We start from the raw sequence: 21,864 nt of genomic DNA, 5'->3' as shown, positions 1-21,864 counted from the left end.
TGACGTGATCGACAAGTGATGTATTTAAAAAAAAAAAAAAAAGGCATAAAAAGCGCAATCTGGTGAGACTCAGCCATTTTTTACGCTGCTATGTCAAGTAAGGAAAGGCATATATATATATATACACATATATATATATATATATATATACACACAATATGAATGGGCAGCACAGTTCACATGAGTGTTTATTTGTTCCACTTTAGATTTTTTTCCCAATGTGATGAATGTCATTTTTTTTCTCCAAAAGAGCAAAGAAAATGCAACTTTATAAAAGTAACATTAACTTAATTATCAAGACATGTTAAGGCCTAAGATTCACATGATTGGATCAAAGACTTCTTAAGTGACAACATCAAAACTGCAAACAAAGGACTCATTTGTGGTTACGCCACAAACCATAGGCAGAAAATCATGTTCATTCATTTAAATGATAAGGAATATGTCCCTTATTGTTATTGAACAGTTTCCTCCAGTGTTGCTTCAACCTTACTTTCAAAAATGTTTTGAAACCCTGGAGGATTTCTACTTCTGGATCAGAAACTCTTTTCAGACTTATTTACATTTCCTTCATGTTATTCTCTCCTGCTGTATTTGAAGCTGCTATGCTGCAGTGTTGCAGAGGGTCATTATCCAAAGAAAAAACATGCTATCATCTCTAGAAATAGAGAAAAATACAGCTGCAACCAGGAAGAGGAGGGTTAAATAATGAAGGAATTAACAATGCTTAAAGAAATTGAATATTTAACACATATTTGTAGTGTACGTATGTCTGAAGTAATAAATCAAGACAATCTAGACATTACTGGGGTGGGCTCGAATTTTTATGATACAAGATAATGAAATCACCAAAACCTAATTTACAAGTTTCTTCTGCAAATGTACTGTATCTATTTTTAAATGCTTTTATTATGTTTATAAAGCAAAATTAATTAATCCCGAAGACGGCTATATATATTTACACTCTCTGAAGTTCTGGCCAAAATGTGCAATCATGTATCATGTTTAACAGTTAAGTTGTAAATGTGATACAGTTCATTTGTTATTTAACTGAGCACAATAGGGGATGTACAAGCACATACACCAGAAACACATCGGCTCCTTGTGGGCATTTTCCAAATCTGATTAAACACTGATTTTTTGACGCAACAATCGCAATTTCAATGGAAAAGTTAAAAGTCTTTGTCAGTGAGGGACATCAGAGTGAGGGTTATTGATCAGTGACATTCAGGGGGAACAAAGCATCCTGCTCATCTGGATGCATTTTCTTTATTTGCCATTTTTATCTATGAAAACCCATTGAAAAAAATATGTTTCCTATTTGTGATGCAGCCACAGGTGCTACAAAATTTGCTGCAGAGTTTACACATATTTGACATCTGGTTTTATTCACAAAATAAGACAATTGCAGGCACTTGTTAAGTCCGACATTAGTCTTCAATCTGAGATGCCAAGAATCGTACTGTTGTTTTTTTTAAATGTGGCAGACACACAGTAACTCTGACAAAGTGCTGGTGTCAAAAATATTTAATTCCTCCCATTTGCTTTAGGAGGAAACCTTGTTATGTCTGCACTTAATTATGAGCTTAGTTTGTATTTTGCTTTGAGCTGTATTGTGGTTTAAATTTAGAATACAAACTTTGAGACAATTTCTAGGGATAGTCCTGTATAACCAGCCATAACAGCAGGAATGGAATTGTTTATCTGTTTTTCAACGAAAAAAACATCTCAACTGTGCAAGATATAGTCGAGAAACTTTATTTTTGTTGTTGAGATCAAAATAAAGGGCGAGTCACAAGACGGGTGTCATCTGCAAAGCAGTGCAAAGTGTGGTGTTTAGAAATAGGGTGGGACCACTGGCAGATCACTGAATCCCAGTCAGGTAAAACTACAGACCATCTTTGGGGATGGGATCACACCCGCTGCGATGGTAGTAATGAAGACTGAGCCCTCATTGGTCATGTTGCAGAGGATGTGATCAAATTCTAAGATGGTCTCTGGTTTAGTTCTAACTGCTTCTTCACTCAGTTCTGTCTGAGTCAACCTCATGTTTGCTTTCCTGCAGCAAAAAAGGCCACAGAACATTTTCTTGTGACCACGTTGCTTCTTGTTCCAAAACATCTTGATGAGACACTTTTATTATTTTAAATTACGGCCTCACTATGTCTCCATTGTCAACTCTTTCCCAGAATTCTCTGCTCTCGCTCATCTTTCCTTCCAGTCCTACAATGTCACTCTGTATCGTCTGTTTCTGGCTCACTACCTTTAGTTTTTCACATTGTCTGCTTCACTCAGTCTCCTTTGACATCCCTGCTGCCTGCAGCCCGAGCACACTCTCCAAACGCTTTGCCCTGATGGGAGGCAACTGCTCGTACACATCAAACCCAGACTCTGAGTTCTGCTGGGGAAGACGGAAGAGCAGCAAGTGGTTCCTCAAAGCCTGGAAATGCAGAGGATAGAGAGATGGAAGTGAGAACAAAGACAGTTCGGTGATACGAAATTAGTGTATTAAAATATCTACTTTTATATAATTAGAAGTGCAAAATCAGATAAAGTTTATTAGCATGACTAAAGCAAGAACTGTGTTAATGCTTTATTGAAAAACTGAATCCCTTAAAAGAAAACTGAACTCAAAGTACCTTCTACATAAAAAGAATAAAGAAAGAAAGGATCGCCGAACACATCATTAATACGTGTCATAATTAATCAGACATAAAAACACAAGAGCTACTGAACATGTGTCCAAGCTCCAAAAGCCATAGATGGGAAAAGAAAACAGTCCAGCAATCTAACAGTGATTTGGACGTGGCTCAACGAGATGGAAAAACAGCAGGAAAGAGACTAGTCTGTGAGAACGTGGAGAAAACACCTTTAGAACTTTACGTGACGAGCGAGGGGAAAAGTTGGTGCGATCAATAAACACCTTGCAGCGTCTAAAGATCAGAGGGAAAGAGAGAGTGAAGGAGACGAGTACCTCGTCAGTCAAGTAGTAGATTTTCCTCAGCATATTGTGTCGAGCTGCTTCGACCTCCTGGAAAAGGACGAGGAGATTGAAAATCAAACCCCTGCTTCACAGACTGAGGTGCTTCATATACAAACGTTTACAGCTTCACTGCTCTGAAAGAATGTGTTTCTTATTCTTGGTATCAGCTCCAAAAACCTCACAGTTAAAAAGTTGTTGCATACCCTGATAAAAATGAATATTTTTTGAATGCGAGGAAGTTGAATTTGTGAGAGTCTAGTCTGTGTCTGCTCCTCTGACAGTTAATCAGTAATGTGAGGATTACTTTTGTGGATTCATGAAGCAATTGCATCCAATGAGCTCATATGTGATGCAGAAAATACACGGAAATCCCTCTAAAACTGCCGAGGCACTTCCCACATGTCCACAGTGCAGCTGCAGCACCTTCTGGGTCTGTTAAATCCTCACACATGGAACCTCGCCTTAGTTTCCGCTATGGCCAATTTAGAAAAGCCACAAGGCAGAGCACTTATCATAAATACATAATCAAAACATATAAAGGAAGCAGGACAACAGGTTTCATCAGGAGAGCCTTGGAATCATTTTAGATGCCTTTTGGGAGCTGCTTTTATAAATCACCAAAGTATTTCCAGCGCTGAAAGAGATCACGGTTTTTTTGTGTCAATGCTGATTCTTTATTAAATTCCTTCAGCTTATTTCACTGACTTATTCCATATGTTATTTAGACTTTAGGACATGTGCACACATACATTCATACAGAAACCACTGAACAATAACAACGACATTTATGTTTCTATTAAAGCCCGACCAATATGGATTTGATAATAGGGAGGTAAATTATATATAAACATATTGGCATTGTTTTCTGAGATCTCGTAATCAAACCCTTATTATAGTGGAATTTAATTGAGGCTGGATATTTTACAGTTTAACAATAAACCTATTTACTTTTTTTAATGTTTATTTTTTTACCAAAATATTTCTGCACAGGGATCTGTACAGGACAGACTACACCTCTCGTCGTCAGCTCAAGATAAAATATGGACACTCTTCTGCGAGCTGGACATGAGGCTTCTCATTTCAGACATTAGCTTAAGGGTTAGAATAAATAGAATTGATAAATAAATTGAATATGAAGAAAACTTTTAGCATTACTTTAACAATTTATTTCACCTTTTGGAATCCATGTTCTGAATCTCTATTTCAGTGGTTTTTGCATTAAATGCAGTTAAGATTTCAGCTTCAGGTGCTGAATTTAGCTTCGGTCATTTTTCAGTGTGTCATGCAGTGTTGTACCTGTGCTGCAGCATCCTGAGAAAAAATGAAGGAGTTGACGTGAGACAGAGCAACCACATACAAGATCGGACACCAGCGGAGCTTCAGGGTCCCGGTTACAAGAGATCGGAAGTAGAGACGGAGGAGAGGGAGGGAGTCTTCTGGGGGAGAGGTGAAACGCTCGACAGGGATGGACAGCTTCAAATGAGAAGACAGAGATTTTAAAACAACTTCTAATCATCATCACTGAATGATCACAGAATATTTAAAAGAGATGATAACAACAGTTCATGATAAATAAAGGTATACTATATTGACAAAAGTTTTGGCTCACCTGCCTTGACTCGCATATGAACTTAAGTGACATCCAATTCCTCATCCATAGGGTTTAATATGACGTCTGTCCACCCTGTTTGCTGCGAAAACAGCTTCAACTTTTCTGGGAAGGCTTTCCACGAGGTTTAGGAGTGTGTTTATTGGAATTTTTGACCATTCTTCCAGAAGCGCATTTGTGAGGTCATACTCTGATGTTGGACGAGAAGGCCTGGCTCTCAGTCTCTGCTCTAATTCATCCCAAAGGTGTTCTATCGGGTTGAGGTAAGGACTCAACAGGAAGGGGCCATCCCCAAACTGTTCCCGCAAAGTTGCCAAAAGTATTCACTTACCCGTCCAAATGGGTGAATATAGTGCACTATATTGCCAAAAGTATCAATATCCAAGTGTTCAGTTTGGGGATGGCCCCTTCCTGTTCCAACATGACTGTGCACCAGTGCACAAAGCAAGGTCAGACATGCATAAGAGAGTTTGGTGTGGATGAACTTGACTGGCCTGCACAGAGTCCTCACCTAAACCCGATAGAACACCTTTGGGATGGATTAGAGCAGAGACTGAGAGCCATAACTTCTCGTGCAACATCAGTGAGTGATCTCACAAATACGCTTCTGGAAGAATGGTCAGAATTTCCCATAAACACACTCCTAATCCTTGTGGAAAGCCTTCCCAGAAGGGTTGAAGCTGTTCTAGCTGCAAAGGGTAGACCGACATAGAGTCATATTAAACCCTATGGATTAAGAATGGGATGTCACTTAAGTTCATATGTGAGTAAAGGCAGGTGAGCTAATACTTTCGGCAATATAGTGTATCATCATTATTACCTGCTCCAGGGTGACTCCCAGTGACCTCAACATCCCCATATGTTCTCCAAACACAGCCAGTCTCATGGTGGCACTGTACCTCCTCTGCAGCGGTAAGAGGACCCAGCAGCCAAAGAGTCGGTCTCCAAAAGACACTGCTTCATACTGAGCCAAAAGAGCTGAATACAAGTCCAGGAAGGAGGCTAAACCTGGAGGAGGGACATTCAGGTCCAAAGAGTCCAGCCTGGAGCGCCTGCAAATGTAGAGCCTCTGTTTATCAGGATCTAAGCCTTGTTACTCTGGGCTCAAGAGCAAGGATATTACACATTGTAGAAATGTTATATCAAACCTGGTCAGCAGTCTGAACAGACCCCAGGTCAGTTTCTGAACAGGTCTCTCCAGGAACAAGTCACTGGAACACAGGAACACACAGGACAGGCGGGCGAGCTTAGCGCCCGGAGGGATCACCTGCAACAGGACAAAAACACACATCAAGAGAAGCTTCACCACCAGATTATCAAGACCAATGACAAGTTTTGGTGTAACAAACATTTAACGGTGGCTATAATAACTATTATTATCAACTAGTCTGTTAAAATGATTGATTATGCATATTATAGTTTCTCAGAACCCTGAGAAATGTTGGTCCCTAAACATCAACCAAACAAATCCAGCATCTGGTTATGTTTTTCACTCCTGTCTGTTTGATCACACAAAAACACCTGATCTGACTTCCACGATACTTTTTGATGGAACAATGGGACACGGGCCAAGAAACAACCCATTAAATTTTGACATGGATCCAAACAAAGGGGAGGATCCAGGTATTCCTTTTAATCACTCGTTTCAACATGTTTCTAGGGAATAATGTCTGGATCTGGATGAACAAAATCAGGCACTCGTGGCTGACATCCATGAGTGTGCAATGTGGTGCGGCTTGATTGAATTTAAGGAGACTGTTGGGCCTTGGTGGAGGTATGTTCTCAAGTTAGTTGAGTGTCATTTGAGTTTAGTTATAGATGAACCTGTCAGAGCCTCAAAACAGATAGACAATTATTTTGGATGTTCTTTTTCAAATCACTGATCTGATGATTCTGTGTTTTGCTGAGACTTTTTTTAAGTCCTGCGAGGTAATTTTTGTGATTTTGTGCTTGACAAAATAAAACTGACTCGACTTGAACTTATACCTTTAGAGCTTCCTCTCTCCAGACCTCCAGCAGCAGCAGCCACTGCAGACAGTGGGTGACCATCTGCAGAGCCCCATGAGGCAGCTCCTCCACCGCTAACGCTCCACCATCAGGCACACCCGTCCTTTCGTACAGGCTGAGAAGCGGGAGGAATGGCCAGTCAGATGGCAGGGTGGGACCTGTGAGCTCTGGGAGGAGATGGGAGTTGATCCAAGGGTTGCGGCCAAGGAACACGTCTCGGGACACCAGTACGGACGACTCCAGATGGGCCAGGTGAGTGAGGAAGCAGCCCCGGATGGATGGTAGCTGGACACAGGCTTCTCTCAGGAGAGCACCAACGGTCTGGAGGGAGGGAGACGTGTGGTGATGTGTTTCCTCGTGGAGCTTCAGCTCCCCCAGCTCTACAGCCTCCGGCCCTCCGCTGTGGCCCTCACTGCATGGTAAACAAACAAACACAAACTGAGTCACACTGGAGTCAAGAGGAAGTCAAGAATGTCAAACAACACTCTTGGGGGAAATGGGCCTTAGGTAAATTTAATCTAATTCCAAAGAAATGTGATTTTGAATATAATCTAATTTGTGAAGTTAGACGATAACAATGAGCTCTATTCATGAGGAGTTTACTGAAGGGCAAGTGGACGGGGTCTTGGATACTTGAGTCGTCACTTCTTATCTTCTTTATTTTGACCTATCAACCAGAGTCTTCAGAAAATTATGAGGAATCTCCTAAGACAATTATGATTCTGTTTTACAAGCAATCATCTACATGATTATTTATAAAGAATGCATAAAATTTGGTGAAAAAAAATCTGAATCACACCTCAGGTTCATGAGGCTGATGATGGCGTTGGCACCTAAACCAAAATTAATCCCAGTAAAAAAAAAAAAAAGAAGTCAACTCACGATATAAAGTCCTTGCTGAAGATGATGGTGGAGAGCAGTTCATGTGCCAAGTACTCACTGCCTGGCAGCAACCATGGCAGGAGAACCAGCGCCACCTGGTGGTACAGTGATGCATGTTTCGCTACTTCCACGTCACAGGGAACCTGAGAAAAGAAGAAAAAAAAAAGATATATAGAGTTATAGAGTCAAAATAATGAAAACACCATCACACTGGTAATGATACATATATAGATGTAATTAACATCAGACAAACACAGATTAAATCTGAAGCCATCCAAACATCATGAAAGAAATAGTCCCACCTGCACTTACACATAATTATACATGTCATCCTAATTCATGTATCACATATGTAAAAGCCTTGGTCAGGTTTTGATTTACCAGTCTGTGTGCCAGCCTGAGGAGGAGGTAGAGGAGGTGATGTTCATGTCGCAGAAGCCACCTGGTGTGAGACAGGGTGGGTGTCGCCTGACTGCAACTCCGAAGGTAAACAATCACAGGTTCTGACAGGAGGAGACCACTGAACTGGAGAGTGGGAGTGTGGAGAGAAAAACAGGAAAAAGAAACATGATGATTATATGGAATTTGAGTCGCCACAAGATGGCAACAAAATGTAACTCAATGACATTCCACTAGAATAGAATAGAAAGCCGTTATTGTCATTGTATTATGATACAGCAAAATTTATTATATACTATTATAACTCTGTGACTGATAGAGCTGAGAGGATGCAGGTTTCTATTCCAAACAAATAATGGAGTTAAGCAGTAAAATACCCAAATAGTCACCTCACCTCTTGTCCCCGTCTTATCACAATATATAGTACAAAGAGTTCAGACTCTTCTGTATAGCCTACCTTACAGCTGAGACCTTTGTGGATGCCTGTGACTGTTTGCAGGAGGAGACTCAGACTTGTGAGAAGAGGGAATGGAGAGCTGGGGCCCACCAGGCCTGGTCGATCCCTCCAGCCTGGGCAGGCCAAACCTGGGAGGCTCGGAGTGGTTTCTGGGCCCTGATGACTAGACTGGGCATTGCACACCACTGAAGAAGATCTGGTGTGACAACCCCCCCAGTAAAAGTAAATAATTAATCAAATGTTTTGTAAAAATGGATCCAAAACATTTTATAAGAAAGACAAAACGAGAATTGCTTATGTAACTGTCATCTGTTTCCACTCTGTTGATATTGAGTGTAATATCTGACAAAATAAGTAACTTTAAGTAAATCACACATACCTGAGGTTCCTCATCAGGTCTTGCACAACATGGTGAGAAAACAGCGGGAACAGAACCTCAGATGTGAGCTGCTCCAGTTCTTGAAGAGTCTCCACTGGTTTAAAACAATTCTGAGAAACCAAGACAAACATGTGCTGTCGATTAAACTCATTGTGCAGTTCGTAGATTAATATCTCTGTAAAGTACAGACAGTTCATCCAGGCTGATTTGTCAGATTTGTCTCTGTCTTACTGACATTTACTTGAGAACCAATCATCGACCTGCTCATTTCTCAACATTGAGGCTTCGCAATGACTCACACATACAGACACATATAGGTAAGAAGAAATGGTACCTGTCTGGAGAGTTGATGATAGTAAGCTTCGAGGTAGACGAGGTAAGCTGGGATCAGAGTGAGGCTGCTGTCTTTCTGAACTGGATTCTCAAGGCTATTAACAAATCCCTTTAAATGGCCCAACAAGGATGTTTGCAGTCCTGTGACATGACCCCAAGACACTGGAGGAGGAGGGGGACACTCTTCACCCTGAGAGCTGAAGTAAAAACAGAGGGAGTGAAATGCAGATAACAAGGAGAGTGGTGTTAGGTCTCGTGTAACAGCATCGGTTTCTTTATCTATTTCAGATATTCCTCCGTCTGTACCTGACCATGCCGGCCTGTAGCTCCTGATGGCATCCTGCAGTGTGTGTGACCTGTGTGAGTAAAGACAGCAGAGCCAAAACCCGCTGGAGCTGCAGAGGCAGCAGATGATCTGAGGGGTTCAGCGCTCGGTGAACAGACTGCAGCTCCTTCACTAAGGCTGAGTACAGGTCTCTGAGGGAAAACAGCGACAGCAATAAAAGACGAGCAGAGGTGAAAATCAAGCATCTAGCAAGACAACAGATCCAGAGCGATAGAACCAGAGCTAAGAAGAAAGTGAATATGCTTTATGATATGAGCTTACATGTATAAGTTACAGGCCTGTCCGTACGCAGCTGCTACAGCCCACAGCCTGTAGGCCTCAGTGGTGATCCTGAGGGCCTCGCTGGGCTCCAGCAGCAGCTCACTGACCTCAGCACTGAGCAGACAAGACAGACGCTCCCTCACTCCCAGAGAGTTTAACTGGGGAGATGAGAGAGAAAGATATATTATTGATGTATATACGCATGTAGGAAAAATGGAAAAACTTTAACACATTAGCGGTGAAATTCAACACACGTTACAAATAATTTATGTAAGAAGTATATTTAAGAAACGTTTTTTATGTAGCTATTATAATGTGAGACGTTTTCCTCTGGTGGCCACAACAAGTAAGGCCTTTAACATCTTAATAATACTGTATCCTCACAGGAACACCAAGGAACATGGAGATCGACTTGTAGCCTTTACCTGGAGCATGCTGCAATTATTTTCTGAGGCAACTCTCCTCTTTTCATGCTCTTGCCAAAGTTGAGTTCCGTGCACATTGTAGAATAAGCAACAATTCAGACCTTTTCACAGTTTCTTTGTTGTATCATGTTTCAAACCAAAGCCTGGTGATGAAGTTTATTGTCTGTGTGCTTTTCTTTAGCATTGCATGGTTAGAGAGCTAGCGATGATGTGTGTCCCGAGCAGGAAACTGTGATTTGTTATTGCTGTTATGAAGGCTGCGTTAGCATCAAGCATTGCTGTAGCATGCACATATGAGTACACAGCAAAAGGTAGCAACCCTTCTAAACACGTTTGCATATGCTGTTAAAATAGAGACATTTAATATATAAATACTCAGTGATAATCTCATTGACACGTTATTACCAACACGTACCAGTCTGGCACAGGCATGTCTGCCAGAAGTCGCCAAAACTCTTAACAGCTTCATGGCGCTGGCCTGTGGGAGGCCATAAACAGACAGAGGCAGGGGTGAAGATGGGGCTTTCCAAGAGGTGGGAAGAAACTCAGACATCACTGTCTCCATCAGGCGAGGACAGTCCAGCACCTGAGGGTGAAACACACAGTTTAAAATATCAACATTACTACATCAGTGATTTACTGTGTGGAGGTGTTGCTATAGTTACCTGAGTGGCAGAAGAGGAGGAGTGCCTCGCAATACGAGTCAGGATGCTGAGAACGTCCTGGACGATTCGAGGAGATGGTCGGAAAACCTCAAGGATGTATCGTAGCCTGGGGAGCAGTTTCATTTTGAGCAGACCCTAAAATAAAAAAAGAATAAACAATAATCATTCAACCTTCATTTACAGGACTTCTCCATTACATTTACTGTCATAATACTACTTTAAATATTAATAAATACATATGGTGCAATACATACACATAACAGAAATGGAGTTTAAAGGATGTATTCAGCTCATTTACTTTGATAACATCCTGCCTGGCCACATCATGATCACTCTTCCTCTCCTCCTTCTCCTTGGCCGTCTCCTTCATAATCTCGTCCAGCACTTCGTCCTCCTCATCCTGTTCCTCCTGAGGAGACGGCAGCAGAGGGAACGAGGCCAGGCCGCGAAACCAGGAGAAGGTGAAGTCCAAACACTCCTGAGCGGAGAAACAAAATGGATAAAAAGCTAGACACTGGACTGAAAAAGTCTTACACATGAACAGTGAGAATTTGTTCAATATAACTGTTGAACTGCACTAGACAGAATTACTGAATAATTATTACAATTAAACTTGTGGAGTCTTGGGATATAAAATTAAGTTGTCAGTCAATCTGTCAATGTCTTTTCAGATATCAAGTTGTCTTACTTCATCTTCTGCACACACAAGAAGAGTTTTCAGGGCATGCACCGCTGCAGACATCACTCCCTCCACACTGTCGTCCAAAGCAAAGCGGAGCAGGAAGAGCAGGCCGGCGTCGAGCAGAGTGGACGTCACGCTGCCTTTCAGAACTGGCTGGTATTTTCCAGCACATGCCTACAGGATAAAAACAAGTCAGCATGAGCGAGAACAGACAGTGTAGGTGACACAGAGAAAGTAAGTTTACCTTTGAGAGGATGTTGGCCAGAGTGCTGAGGGCCAGACTCCTCTGCTGGATGACCTGACTCCGAGAGAGCAGGAAGAGTTCCTGCAGAGAGTAACCTGCCCTCTGGAGGGAGAAATCATTAGTGTTGAGAGTGAAATCATTACAGACGGAAAAAGACCAACTACCTAACCACGATATGACAATGATTCAAGAATGGTGCTTCACAGGCCTGATAAAAATGCTAAAACTGGCATTTTATTTTAAGAGCAGATGTTCATCATAAATATGTTCACTTGAGAAAATGTCACAGTTTCTAAGTGACTCCAAAGTTCAAGTTGTTAAATCATATTTCTGCAAAACACTGCATTCAAATGGATAATATTAAGAACGAAAAATAGAATTTCCACCTCGCTGCCTTTTAATATAATAATCATATCAATTCTAGAGTTACAACCTTTTACTGTTGACCACCAAATGTATTAATAGTTCATCTTTCAGTCCACATCGTGCCAGATTTTAAGAAATTCCCTCAAGGCACGCATTAGAAAGAACTTTAACGAGAAAGGGACGGACAACCTGATAATGTGCTTGCAGCCATGGCTGTCACCAGCATTGAGGCATCAGGAGCTGTACACACCTTAATGACACTTGTTAAACGTGCTATGTGAGATCCTAACACTAAAATATAAATGTTGTATTTTGACTTGAGTGACCTCTGGTTCCTCTCCATGATGGTGCAGACCCAGGTGGGTGGGAAGATCCTCAGTGGGTGGAATCAAGCTCCCAGTGAAGTCAAACCGAGCCTGCATCTCCTGTCAGGGCACACAGAACAAAAACAGACTGTTGGCTCAGGTAAACAATGTGTGTTCACTCAGGAAAACACTTTTCATCTGCCACTAAGGCTTTGAGTAGAATTGAATGAAAACAGCAGGCTTCCTCAAACCTCTACCTTTCTAGTTCCTTTTCTTTTTGGTGCAGGTAAGTCTCTCATCCACTCCAGCTTCTCTGGCTCCAGCTTATCCATGTGGACCCATTCTTTCTGAGGCTTCACCGGCAGATCCTCCTCTGAATCATACACACACGTAAGACTGTGAACAAAAGCTACCACTACACTGAGAAAACAATCCTTCTTATTGAGTCTTTTAATGTTTTTAAGCAGAACCAGATAAACCAGAGTGTGGATTTGTTTCATTTTCTAGTAGAAATTAATATCAGATTGATCATATTATCACATATATATGCTGTTACACGTGTCATATCAAGTATATGGCTGTGACAACAATGTAAATCACATCATGACATCATGACATAGTCAGGGAATCAACTCTATTTAATGAGATAATAACACTGGCAGTGAAGAGCTGCTCACATTCAAATACCACCCTGTAAAATGCTGCTGTTGGTGGAGAAATGCATTCAAAATATTGTATTACTACTAATATATGCTGTCTCAATCTGGTCCAAACAAGTCTGGTCCACATTGGCTTCACTTTCCAGACCCAGAGTCTACATCCATTCTTTTTAATACAATCTATGGTAAGAAGCTGAATAGTTGTCAGGCTATTTATTCTCGACCCAAAAAGAGGACATGTTGCTTTCTCCTGAAGAGAAAGTAGAAGAGGCATAAATAACATTTGGCCAGAACAACAAACAACAGTTTTACTTGTTCTTTTTTAGCAAAAGAGAAAGGTATAAATAAATCATGTGCACAATCTGTCTTCATATGATCCATTAGCAACACATCGATCAGGACTGGGAGTATTCTCTGAATCATCTGCAGTAACTTAATTGTGGAGAGTGGCTACTTCTGGCTCAGCCCGGCCTGCCTGCTAATCACACAAAGTGAAGTCAATGATCAGCTTTATGTCTGGACTTGAGCCATGCAGCACAAGCATGAGTTATACAATTAGCATCCAGCCTTTATACACAAGGGGGAGGGGGTTCATATAAGACTGTGTGTGAGCTGCTGAGATGAGATTTGCATTCATTTACTTCATCACTGATCAAATAATTATACAGCCTCAGCAAAAGGGGTTAACTTCACTAATCTGTATAAAGCAAGAGATGATATGAAATGATCACACGGTTGTAGTAGTCCACAATCTAAATCCAGCTTGTTCAAATCTTGTGCAAGAGCTGTTCAGGCAGAAGTGATTTAAAGGTTTAGTTTGAACCAATCATACCCATCATAGCAGGTGGTGTTGGCAGTTTCCCCTCTTCCTCCTCTTCAGTTCCCTCCATCTCCACCTCTTGGGCTTTCTGAGACAACACAGCGGCAGCGGAGAAGCCTGACTCTCTGCTCACGTTTTCAAGAGGACAACGCTCCTTGCTGCTTTTGCCCCCGGGCTGTTTGGATGGGGGGGCAGAGGACGGGACACTCTGGGCTTTGCGAGATCTAACAAACTCCACCAGTCTCGGATCTGGGAAGCAGAAATAATCGTGTTACACACTGAGGTATACAAAAATAGAAGAGGTTTTGATGCACGAGTCGAGATACAAACATGACGGATCATTACTTCATTTAAATCTATGTTGGATGACTATTAACTATCATGTGGATAAAAGTGCTGCCTACCAAGATGAGTCAAGAGTTTGTTCTGCTCCTCTTGTATCTCCGACTGAGACATTGTCTGGAGTCTGGCCTGGTTCTCCGTGTGGATCCTCAGCGTCTCCCCTGAACTATCTGGGACCCTGAGCCCCTGACCAGACACCAGCCTAGGAGCAGAGACTAAAGGTGGCTCTAGAGAACAGAAGGCAGTGAGAATGAAAAAAACAGAGTAAAACAATGTATGTTTCATTTTAAACAATAATGAAGACATGAGCAATACACTCCTTAAGAAGTCCAACCTATCAGCTGTCACATGAAGTTTACTCATGATCACCTGCATCGTCACACAGATCTGTGTCCATGCTACTCTCAGGAGGGAGGTTCTGCTCAGTGGGTTCAGCTGCACAGTGTAACGGTGTCTTTCCTTCTTTTAGTCTCTGAGCTGCGATCTGTCGAGCAAAGATGCTTTTCTTTCCTCCAGCTGAGGACAGCGGCACCTGTTTGTGAGGTGAAATTGAGGGTAGTATGAAGTATGAACAAAAAAATGTTTTTAAGGTATTTTTTTAAAGTGAGTAAAAGTGTGTTGTGTGCATATAGAGAAAATATGTATCTTAATTATAAATGACCATGGTTAACAGCAATTGAAAACTGTTTTCAACAATTAATCAAAATTCAAACAGTTGAGAAGAAATTAAATATCTCTGTACCTGACTGCTGTTTTCTGTGCGGTGCACTACTTTGGGGAATGCCATGCCTGTGAATGCTGGTAGAGAGATTGGAGTAGAGCTTGTATCTCTCTCCTTGAAATAAAAGAATAATGGTACTTATTCAGGGATGAAAAATAAATAACTGAGACTCTGAAATGTGACAAGAAACAAGACCCCAACAAAAATCTGAACAACTGAGAACATCTTCACATGGAAATGTATTGAAGAGCCACGCAGCATGAGTTTGGGTTTACAACCAGCACTTACAACGATCCTGGAGAGAACAGCACTGATGTGAGTGTCATGTCTGTCCAGCCTCGCCTCAGGATCCTCGTCCTCGAAGGTGACACGGCTGGCTTTAAAGCGAGACTTCTTTGGGGGAGCTGGTGTCAGAGAAGGGAGCTGGTCTGGAAGATCTACAATAAAAATACAGATCAACATAATGTTTGGGGCTTCCCTAAAAACATGTGGACAGTCAGCAGGTTAACTTTCATACCTTCTATAGAGACCACGTCCCTCTGACGTCCTTCATCCTCCCCATTTTGTTCCCCTCCTCCCTCGCCAGCCTCGCCAGCCTCGCCTCTCCTCTTGTCCGGACGGCGGATCACATTGGCAGCGGACGGGGCACCAGAGGTCAGAAACTGCTGCTGTTCTCTGAGGAGGTCGGCCTCTGAGTCACTTGGCTTGGGACGTCTCAACATCCCTCTGAGGGACACAAAAAGAATGAATTAATGGGATTGACAGGACTGTATCAAATGATCATATACAAGTGTGTCTGGACCTGAGCCCAACCGTTCATCTCTCAAACACCTGACACTACTTGAGGAGGAAAGAGCGTCAGACTACATCCACACCAATCTCAGGGGGGGGGGGGGGGGGGGGGGGGGGGGGGGCTTAAGGATAATTTAAAAGCTGATCGACCACGTCTTTTGTTCTCCACACTGTTTACCTGGCCAATCAAAGCTTGCTCAAACGTGACTGGTTAAACTAGAAAGAGAAAGTCCCTGCTCCTTAATCTTTCCGTCACCTACAGATTCTACATATTCACATTCATTAATATTGTCTTGCATTGTTTACTCCTGAAACTCCAAACGTGTTTAGATGGCTCAAACACTTCACCCACCCCTCCATCGGCATAGTGGTGATTAGATAATGAGGGAATTTCCATTTTCTATCAATGTTATCCCTTTAATCTGTTTCAATCCAATGCCTTTGTGCTATTTTAATGTGATTTGTCTGTTTGAATGTATTTCTGAGTCTCTATAGAGCACCTGCTTGGTTAGTTTGGCTAATCTCATCACGAACACTAACACTGGACATCTAGTGGTGAAAGAAAAGACAGACAACAACATATAAATTGCTCTTTTCTAACGTGAGCTAACTGAAACTTCTTGGTTTTCACGTGTAGTGAAGTTTCCACCGGACACAGGAGGAATGTAACGTACGGTCCACGCTAGCTTAGCGGTTAGCTTGGATTCTCTAACCTCGCTCTGTCGAAGCGTTAAAATCTCCAGAAAAACAAAAGCCGCAGTCACCAGAGTGTTCGTTCGTTGTGTTTGTGTTTCGCAGTGATCTGACCTTCGGTGCAGAGCAGCTTCCGCGGTTCATCAACAAAACTGGAGCCGAACACACACGGGACACTTTCAGTGTGACACCGACTCGCACCTTCAAAATAAAAGCACCGAGGGACAGAAAGGCCTCGGGACTGCGCCCCTCCGTCTCGCAGAAGTCATCGGGTAATTTATCTGGTTTTATTGTGTTAAAATACATTCAACCGAGTTCTTTGTTTGTAATGCATTTTCTCGTTCATGTCGCTGGACGTCCGAGATGACTAATATCTGCCTCCTTCCTCTCGCAGGACACAGTCGGACAATCTGGATGAACGCACAGTATGCGGGGCTGTTTTTTTCTGTATTGATGATGCAAGGTTTGATTCGGTGATTTCCTCCGCAGAGCACCGGCCACACTGACGACAACCCTGGCCTGACTGCACCATGGTCAACCTGTGCTGCCTCTGCTGCGGTGAAATCCCTCAACCCCGCCCCCCTCCGCCCGGAGCGTCGGGAGGACCGCGGCGGGATCCCCGCTCCGTGCAGCCGCAGCATCAGCACCAGCCGCAGCAGCATCAGCCTCCTGGCTCCGGCCCAGACCCTGTGGAGCTGCGGGGGCCCACAAAAGGCGAATGGGGGGGATCTCCAGAAACTGCATGTGAAATTAAAAGAAGAGGAGTGAGTTTCTAACCCTCTCTCTCCCTGACATGCGAGAAGTGCAGGATGCTCTCCTCAGACCGGGACCCTGCGGAGGACACGACGGCCAGCGCTCCCAGTGATGCTGAGGGAGAAGAGCAGGAGGAGCAGGAAGAGCAGGAGGAGCAGGAGGAGCAGGAGGAGGAAGATCCAGAGACTGGGAGTGATGCTCTGGAGGAGGTGGGTGAAGACATCAACTCAGTTTCTTTATCTTTGTTTTAAGTAGGATATAATATAAGACATGTCAGAATAGTTGGTTAGTTCATTCATCCATCAGCATATGAAATAAAACAAAAATAAATTTATTACAAATTACAGCACAAAAAAATGCATTACCACACTGTAAAAGTAGGCTACACATGGACTAATACACATTCAGACTTTTGTTCCAGTGTCTGTCGCCTTAGTTAGGTCCTTATATGATCACATTTATTGAGGCAGTTATTTGAAACAGAGTTATGCATAACATTTCTCAGCAGAGCGTAAAAGGTGCAGCGACAATGCAACAGCCACAAACATGTTGCTTGCACTTGTACATCTTAGAAGCTTGTGCAAAATGATAAATGCATACACGATAACTGAATGACTTCAGGTAAAGTAAGAAATGATGACTGCCTGTTTCTGTAACATTAATCAAGGCCACAATCAGGAGCAAGTTTACCAACTATGTGTTTTACATTATTAAGACAAGATTCCCCTCTGTGTAAGTCCATATGTATATGAGACTGAATTGTGATATTGTTCTGTAGTGGCTCATCCTCTCTGTAGCTCTTTGTAGCTATAGCACAGTTCATCAACAAAGCCATTAAAAGAGGGGCATTCTGACAAAATGTAAAAGGAAATATAAAAAATGAAGCTTTTAAAAAGAAATGTAAAATGGCTGCATAGAGAATACAAGTAAATTAACGAACTAAAAGACTGAGGTATGTGAAGTATAAAAACTGAATGCTGCCCCTCCATGACACTGCAGGGACAGAGGGCAGACATGTTCTGGGCGAGCTGCAGGGGTCTGGATGGTTCATAATGGAGCACGAGAGCAGAAATATATTTTAAATTACACGTATGATTCCTTTCACCTGCAGCCAAACAGCATTTTCTGTCAGAATAATACATCTGACGTAATGACCACAGTCGACTCCAGTGATGTGGAACCGTGCCGTCAGCAACAAATGGGTGTATGTTGCTCTGGATCAAGTTGTGTCTGGTTGTTTTGATCAAAGCCACATATACGTGTTGATCTCTTTGATTTAACCTGCATGTGTCTGCTCCATCATCCTCTCTATCTTTTCTACCATGGAGTAATGATTCCATCTGGACAGTCGGCTGCATGCATCCAGCAATAAACTGTAAAATGAAATAACTTCTTTTCAGACATTGCATATATGTCCTGTTTAATACTGGGGAGTAGATTGTTTTTCACAAACTACACTAAGGTAAATGAGTATAAAGTGTGTAATATCAGTAGTCAGGAGCCCTGGATGAATGAGAACTCCTTCCTCTCTCTGCATGAGAACAGAATCCTCGTTTGCTCAATCGGCAACTGAGGTGGAACCATGCAGCAAAGTGACATCTCCACCCCTGTGTCAGTGCAGTAATGGATGGCCGCTTGTCAGCATAAATCTTTTCACTCCATAAAACACCAGAGGTTGTCAACAACAATGCCGCCTGGTCTCATGGAAGAAATGTCACCACAACGACCGAATATATTCCAAAGTGCCACATAGTCGTTCAAAAATCTTAACGTATGTGTCTGATGAGATGGGATCTAATTACAATATTTAAAAGGTGAAATCCTTAAGTACTCCTCTTACAGGTTTTATATCTAAATGTATTTCCTCTCTGGTTTAATTTCTTCATGTTTTAAGAGTTAAACTGCAGCTTATTCAGTGTCAGTGTAACTGATGAAATAGCTTTGGGCCTGTGTCTCGGCTGAATAGGACAATTTGACTTATTGCAAATGTGAGCACTTTGTGTTTCTCATTTGTTTGCACAGAGCTCTCATGATTTTCCTAAAGTTACAGAGTACATTTTTCACATAACCTCTCAAAATCACAAGTCATTATTATATTTAAATATTTAAATATTAGCATACACTATCACACAGCATCTGATGGATCCAAACATGATTGATCACACCTGCAAAACTGTAAAAAACATGGCGGCCTCCGTAAAGAAGGCCTGCTCCTGATGTGACTATAAAGTATTTAAATATAAAGAGCCCATTCTAGGGTAAAGGAAACAACAATTTTTACAATTTAAAAGAAACACAGTGGTGGAAACATTACGACATTAGGATTATTAAATATCTAAAAAATGAATCCCTTTCACCTAAATCTGTCACAGTGAAACTTTGAAAACAAAGTTTTAGTGATCCTTATCAAAAGTGTTTATGTTATTTGTTTAAATTTAAAAAGCACTAGTAGATAATAGATATTATATGGATGTAAAAAAATGAAACTATCAAACATTAATATTAATAGCTGCCTAGTAAATTCAGAGTTAGCGGTGCTCTATTTCTAACTATTATTACTACCCTCTGATATTAATGTGACATCTTTATTAGCCGGTGCTTTCGCCCTAGCACAATCTAAATTAAATTAATTTCAGAGTGAGCACACCTCAGTTAATATGTGTCTGTCAGCTGCATTGACCTCATAGGGACATAACTTGGTGTAATTGAATTCTGCTGAGCTTTCTTCAGTCTGATTTACATCACGCTTAGGTATGGGAAAAGCTTGGAGATTTATCATGCAGCCACCTCATTTGCACTTCTACTGCAAGTCATGATGTCACTGCCATGTTTCTGAGGCTCATTGCTCTAAAGTGCATTTCCCTCATTACTCTCTCTCCCTGCAGCAGCGTCCAGTGCAGCAGTCCCTAGGCGCTTGTGTCTGCCGAGAGTCCCACTGGCGCTGCCTGCTGCTCTCTCTGCTCATGTACAGCTGTGTGGGTGCGGTGGCCTGGTGTCAGTTCACCCGGGTCACCAAGATCAGCTTCAACTCTGCCCTCACCTCCTCCTTCACAGCCTCCTTCACCTCCTCCCTGCGGGGGGCGTCTGGGATGGGGGGCGTCGGAGGCCACTCGATGATCTACCATGACAGCCCCTGCTCTGACGGCTACATCTACATCCCCCTGGCATTCCTGCTCATGCTCTATGTGCTGTACATGGTGGAGTGCTGGCACTGCAGAGCCAGGAGCGAGCTGCAATGCAAGTCGGATGTGGACAGCGTGTACGAGCGCGTGCTGAGGATGCAGCAGGCCCAGCCCTGCATTTGGTGGAAGGCCATCAGCTACCATTTTGTGCGACGGACTCGGCAGGTCACACGATACCGTAACGGAGACGCCTACACCACCACGCAGGTGTACCACGAGAGGGTGAACACACACGTGGCAGAGGGAGAGTTTGACTACAGCCATTGTGGGATGAAGGATGTATCGCATGACCTCAGGGGCCTGGAGGAACATCCGGCTGCTCGCTTGCGCTTTACCAAGTGTTTTAGCTTCACAGAGGCAGGTCCAGAAAACGATTACCTCAACCAGAGAGCCAGGTTCTTCTCTGAAATCGAAGGTTTGGACGATTACATGGAGGCCAGGGAGGGAATGCAACTGAAGAACGTGGACTTCAGAGAAAACCTGATCGCCTTTGTGGACCCAGATAGTATGCCTTGGTACACTTCCCATGTTGCATTCTGGCTTGCTGCTCTCTTCATGCTGTCCTGGCCTCTGAGGGTCCTCATAGAGTACCGTACTGCTTACGTGCACTACCGCATAGAGAAACTATTTGGGTTAGAGTACAGCAGCCCGTCTCCTCTGGATGAGGACCGGCCTGTGGGGAATAATATCACTTGTACTATTCCACGAGTGGACACACTGGACAGCACTGAGATGGAGTGGCACATACGCTGCAACCGCCAGGTGATCCCCAGCTACTCAGAGGCCATGCTGATAAACATGAGCACAGCCAACTCTAACTCACTGCATGACACTGAGTGCACCTCGTCCTCCAACTGCTTCCTGTTGGACAGCAGCCAGGCAGGCCAGAGCTACGGTGCTCTCCAGAGACAGGACGAGTGCGAGCAATGCAGCGAGCCACCCGCACAAGGGGTAGGCAGAAGGACGACCATCACCAGCTCCAGCTGCTCCTCCATCTTCTCCTGCCGGGGAGCACTGTTCCAGTCTCACCTCTCCTCGGACACGTCTCGTCTGTCTCTCTGCCGCATGTACGGCTCCCATCGCACTGTGGCGCTTTGGAGGAGCCACAGCAGCAACTTGACGGACCCCTGCTGCGTGGACGAGCAGTGCTGCAGGTCCGACTCCAGCCAGCTGGCCCTCAGTGACAGTCCGCCTACCTACAGGGACGCTAGTTTCTTCCCAGTTCTCATAGTGCATCGGTCGGAGGGCTGTGGCAGCGAGGATGGGAGGGAGGTGAGACGTTATTACATACGGAGAGGGTCATCCTGTGTGGAGACGTCTCTGTAAAAGACAGAGATCCACAAGTTGATCAGTAACATTGGACAGAGTCAATATTTGATTGCCAGAATGACACTAAAGACAACATATGGAGAAAGTCTGCTCTTTCAGGAAAATCCACTGTAAATATGAAGCTGCAGGTTTGATCTTAATGCACTGGGACATTCTCACCTTGACACATTCTCCTTGTAGCAACAACAGCTATCTAGTGTGTGTGTGTGTGTGTGTGTGTGTGTGTGTGT

The 21,864-nt window shown here is 43.1% G+C and overlaps 2 protein-coding genes across 3 annotated transcripts; one reads left to right on the top strand and one right to left on the bottom strand.

Annotated features, from left to right (window-relative positions):
- Window positions 1–809: 809 nt before the first annotated feature.
- Window positions 810–16,618, bottom strand: rpap1 (RNA polymerase II associated protein 1). 2 transcript variants are annotated; one of them, XM_020085079.2, is made up of 27 exons: window positions 16,485–16,618; window positions 15,403–15,611; window positions 15,174–15,322; window positions 14,907–14,999; window positions 14,534–14,696; window positions 14,227–14,391; window positions 13,835–14,071; window positions 12,601–12,716; window positions 12,365–12,463; window positions 11,673–11,774; window positions 11,435–11,602; window positions 11,045–11,224; window positions 10,747–10,881; window positions 10,497–10,667; window positions 9,657–9,814; window positions 9,356–9,526; window positions 9,051–9,246; window positions 8,717–8,826; window positions 8,338–8,533; window positions 7,863–8,006; window positions 7,482–7,624; window positions 6,579–7,011; window positions 5,741–5,859; window positions 5,413–5,644; window positions 4,280–4,456; window positions 2,975–3,031; window positions 810–2,440 (listed from the first exon to the last, which is right to left on the bottom strand). In XM_020085079.2, exons 2-27 carry the CDS (start codon window positions 15,605–15,607, stop codon window positions 2,288–2,290), a joined length of 4,272 nt encoding a protein of 1,423 aa, XP_019940638.2. In that variant the 5' UTR covers window positions 15,608–15,611; window positions 16,485–16,618; the 3' UTR covers window positions 810–2,287. The 2 variants fall into 2 exon arrangements, with proteins under 2 accessions (XP_019940638.2, XP_019940639.2); XM_020085080.2 differs by having other exon boundaries at window positions 16,391–16,528.
- On the top strand, window positions 16,505–21,704 carry LOC109628134 (transmembrane protein 151B). Its single transcript, XM_020085082.2, has 3 exons — window positions 16,505–16,642; window positions 16,765–17,332; window positions 20,009–21,704. The coding sequence occupies exons 2-3, from the start codon at window positions 17,180–17,182 to the stop codon at window positions 21,629–21,631; spliced, it is 1,776 nt and encodes a 591-aa protein (XP_019940641.2). The 5' UTR covers window positions 16,505–16,642; window positions 16,765–17,179; the 3' UTR covers window positions 21,632–21,704.
- The last annotated feature ends 160 nt before the right edge of the window (window positions 21,705–21,864 follow it).

The sequence above is a fragment of the Paralichthys olivaceus genome, chromosome 12, assembly GCF_024713975.1.
Source record: "Paralichthys olivaceus isolate ysfri-2021 chromosome 12, ASM2471397v2, whole genome shotgun sequence".
NCBI classification, from domain to species: domain Eukaryota; kingdom Metazoa; phylum Chordata; class Actinopteri; order Pleuronectiformes; family Paralichthyidae; genus Paralichthys; species Paralichthys olivaceus.
The sequence above is the reverse complement of the archived record's forward strand: the minus strand, read 5'-3'. Positions and strand labels throughout refer to the sequence as shown.

What these genes read in the sequence shown, in the direction of transcription:
- rpap1 (XM_020085079.2), bottom strand. Translation starts at nt 15,607, where the DNA reads ATGTTGAGACGTCCCAAGCCAAGTGACTCAGAGGCCGACCTCCTCAGA. An exon ending in CAGGCCTGTAACTTATACAT is followed by an intron (nt 9,527 to 9,656) that starts GTAAGCTCATAT and finishes GTTTTCCCTCAG; the next exon opens with AGACCTGTACTCAGCCTTAG. An exon ending in GACCTGATGAGGAACCTCAG is followed by an intron (nt 8,534 to 8,716) that starts GTATGTGTGATT and finishes TTGTCACACCAG; the next exon opens with ATCTTCTTCAGTGGTGTGCA.
- LOC109628134 (XM_020085082.2), top strand. Translation starts at nt 17,180, where the DNA reads ATGCTCTCCTCAGACCGGGACCCTGCGGAGGACACGACGGCCAGCGCT. An exon ending in GGAGTGATGCTCTGGAGGAG is followed by an intron (nt 17,333 to 20,008) that starts GTGGGTGAAGAC and finishes CTCTCCCTGCAG; the next exon opens with CAGCGTCCAGTGCAGCAGTC.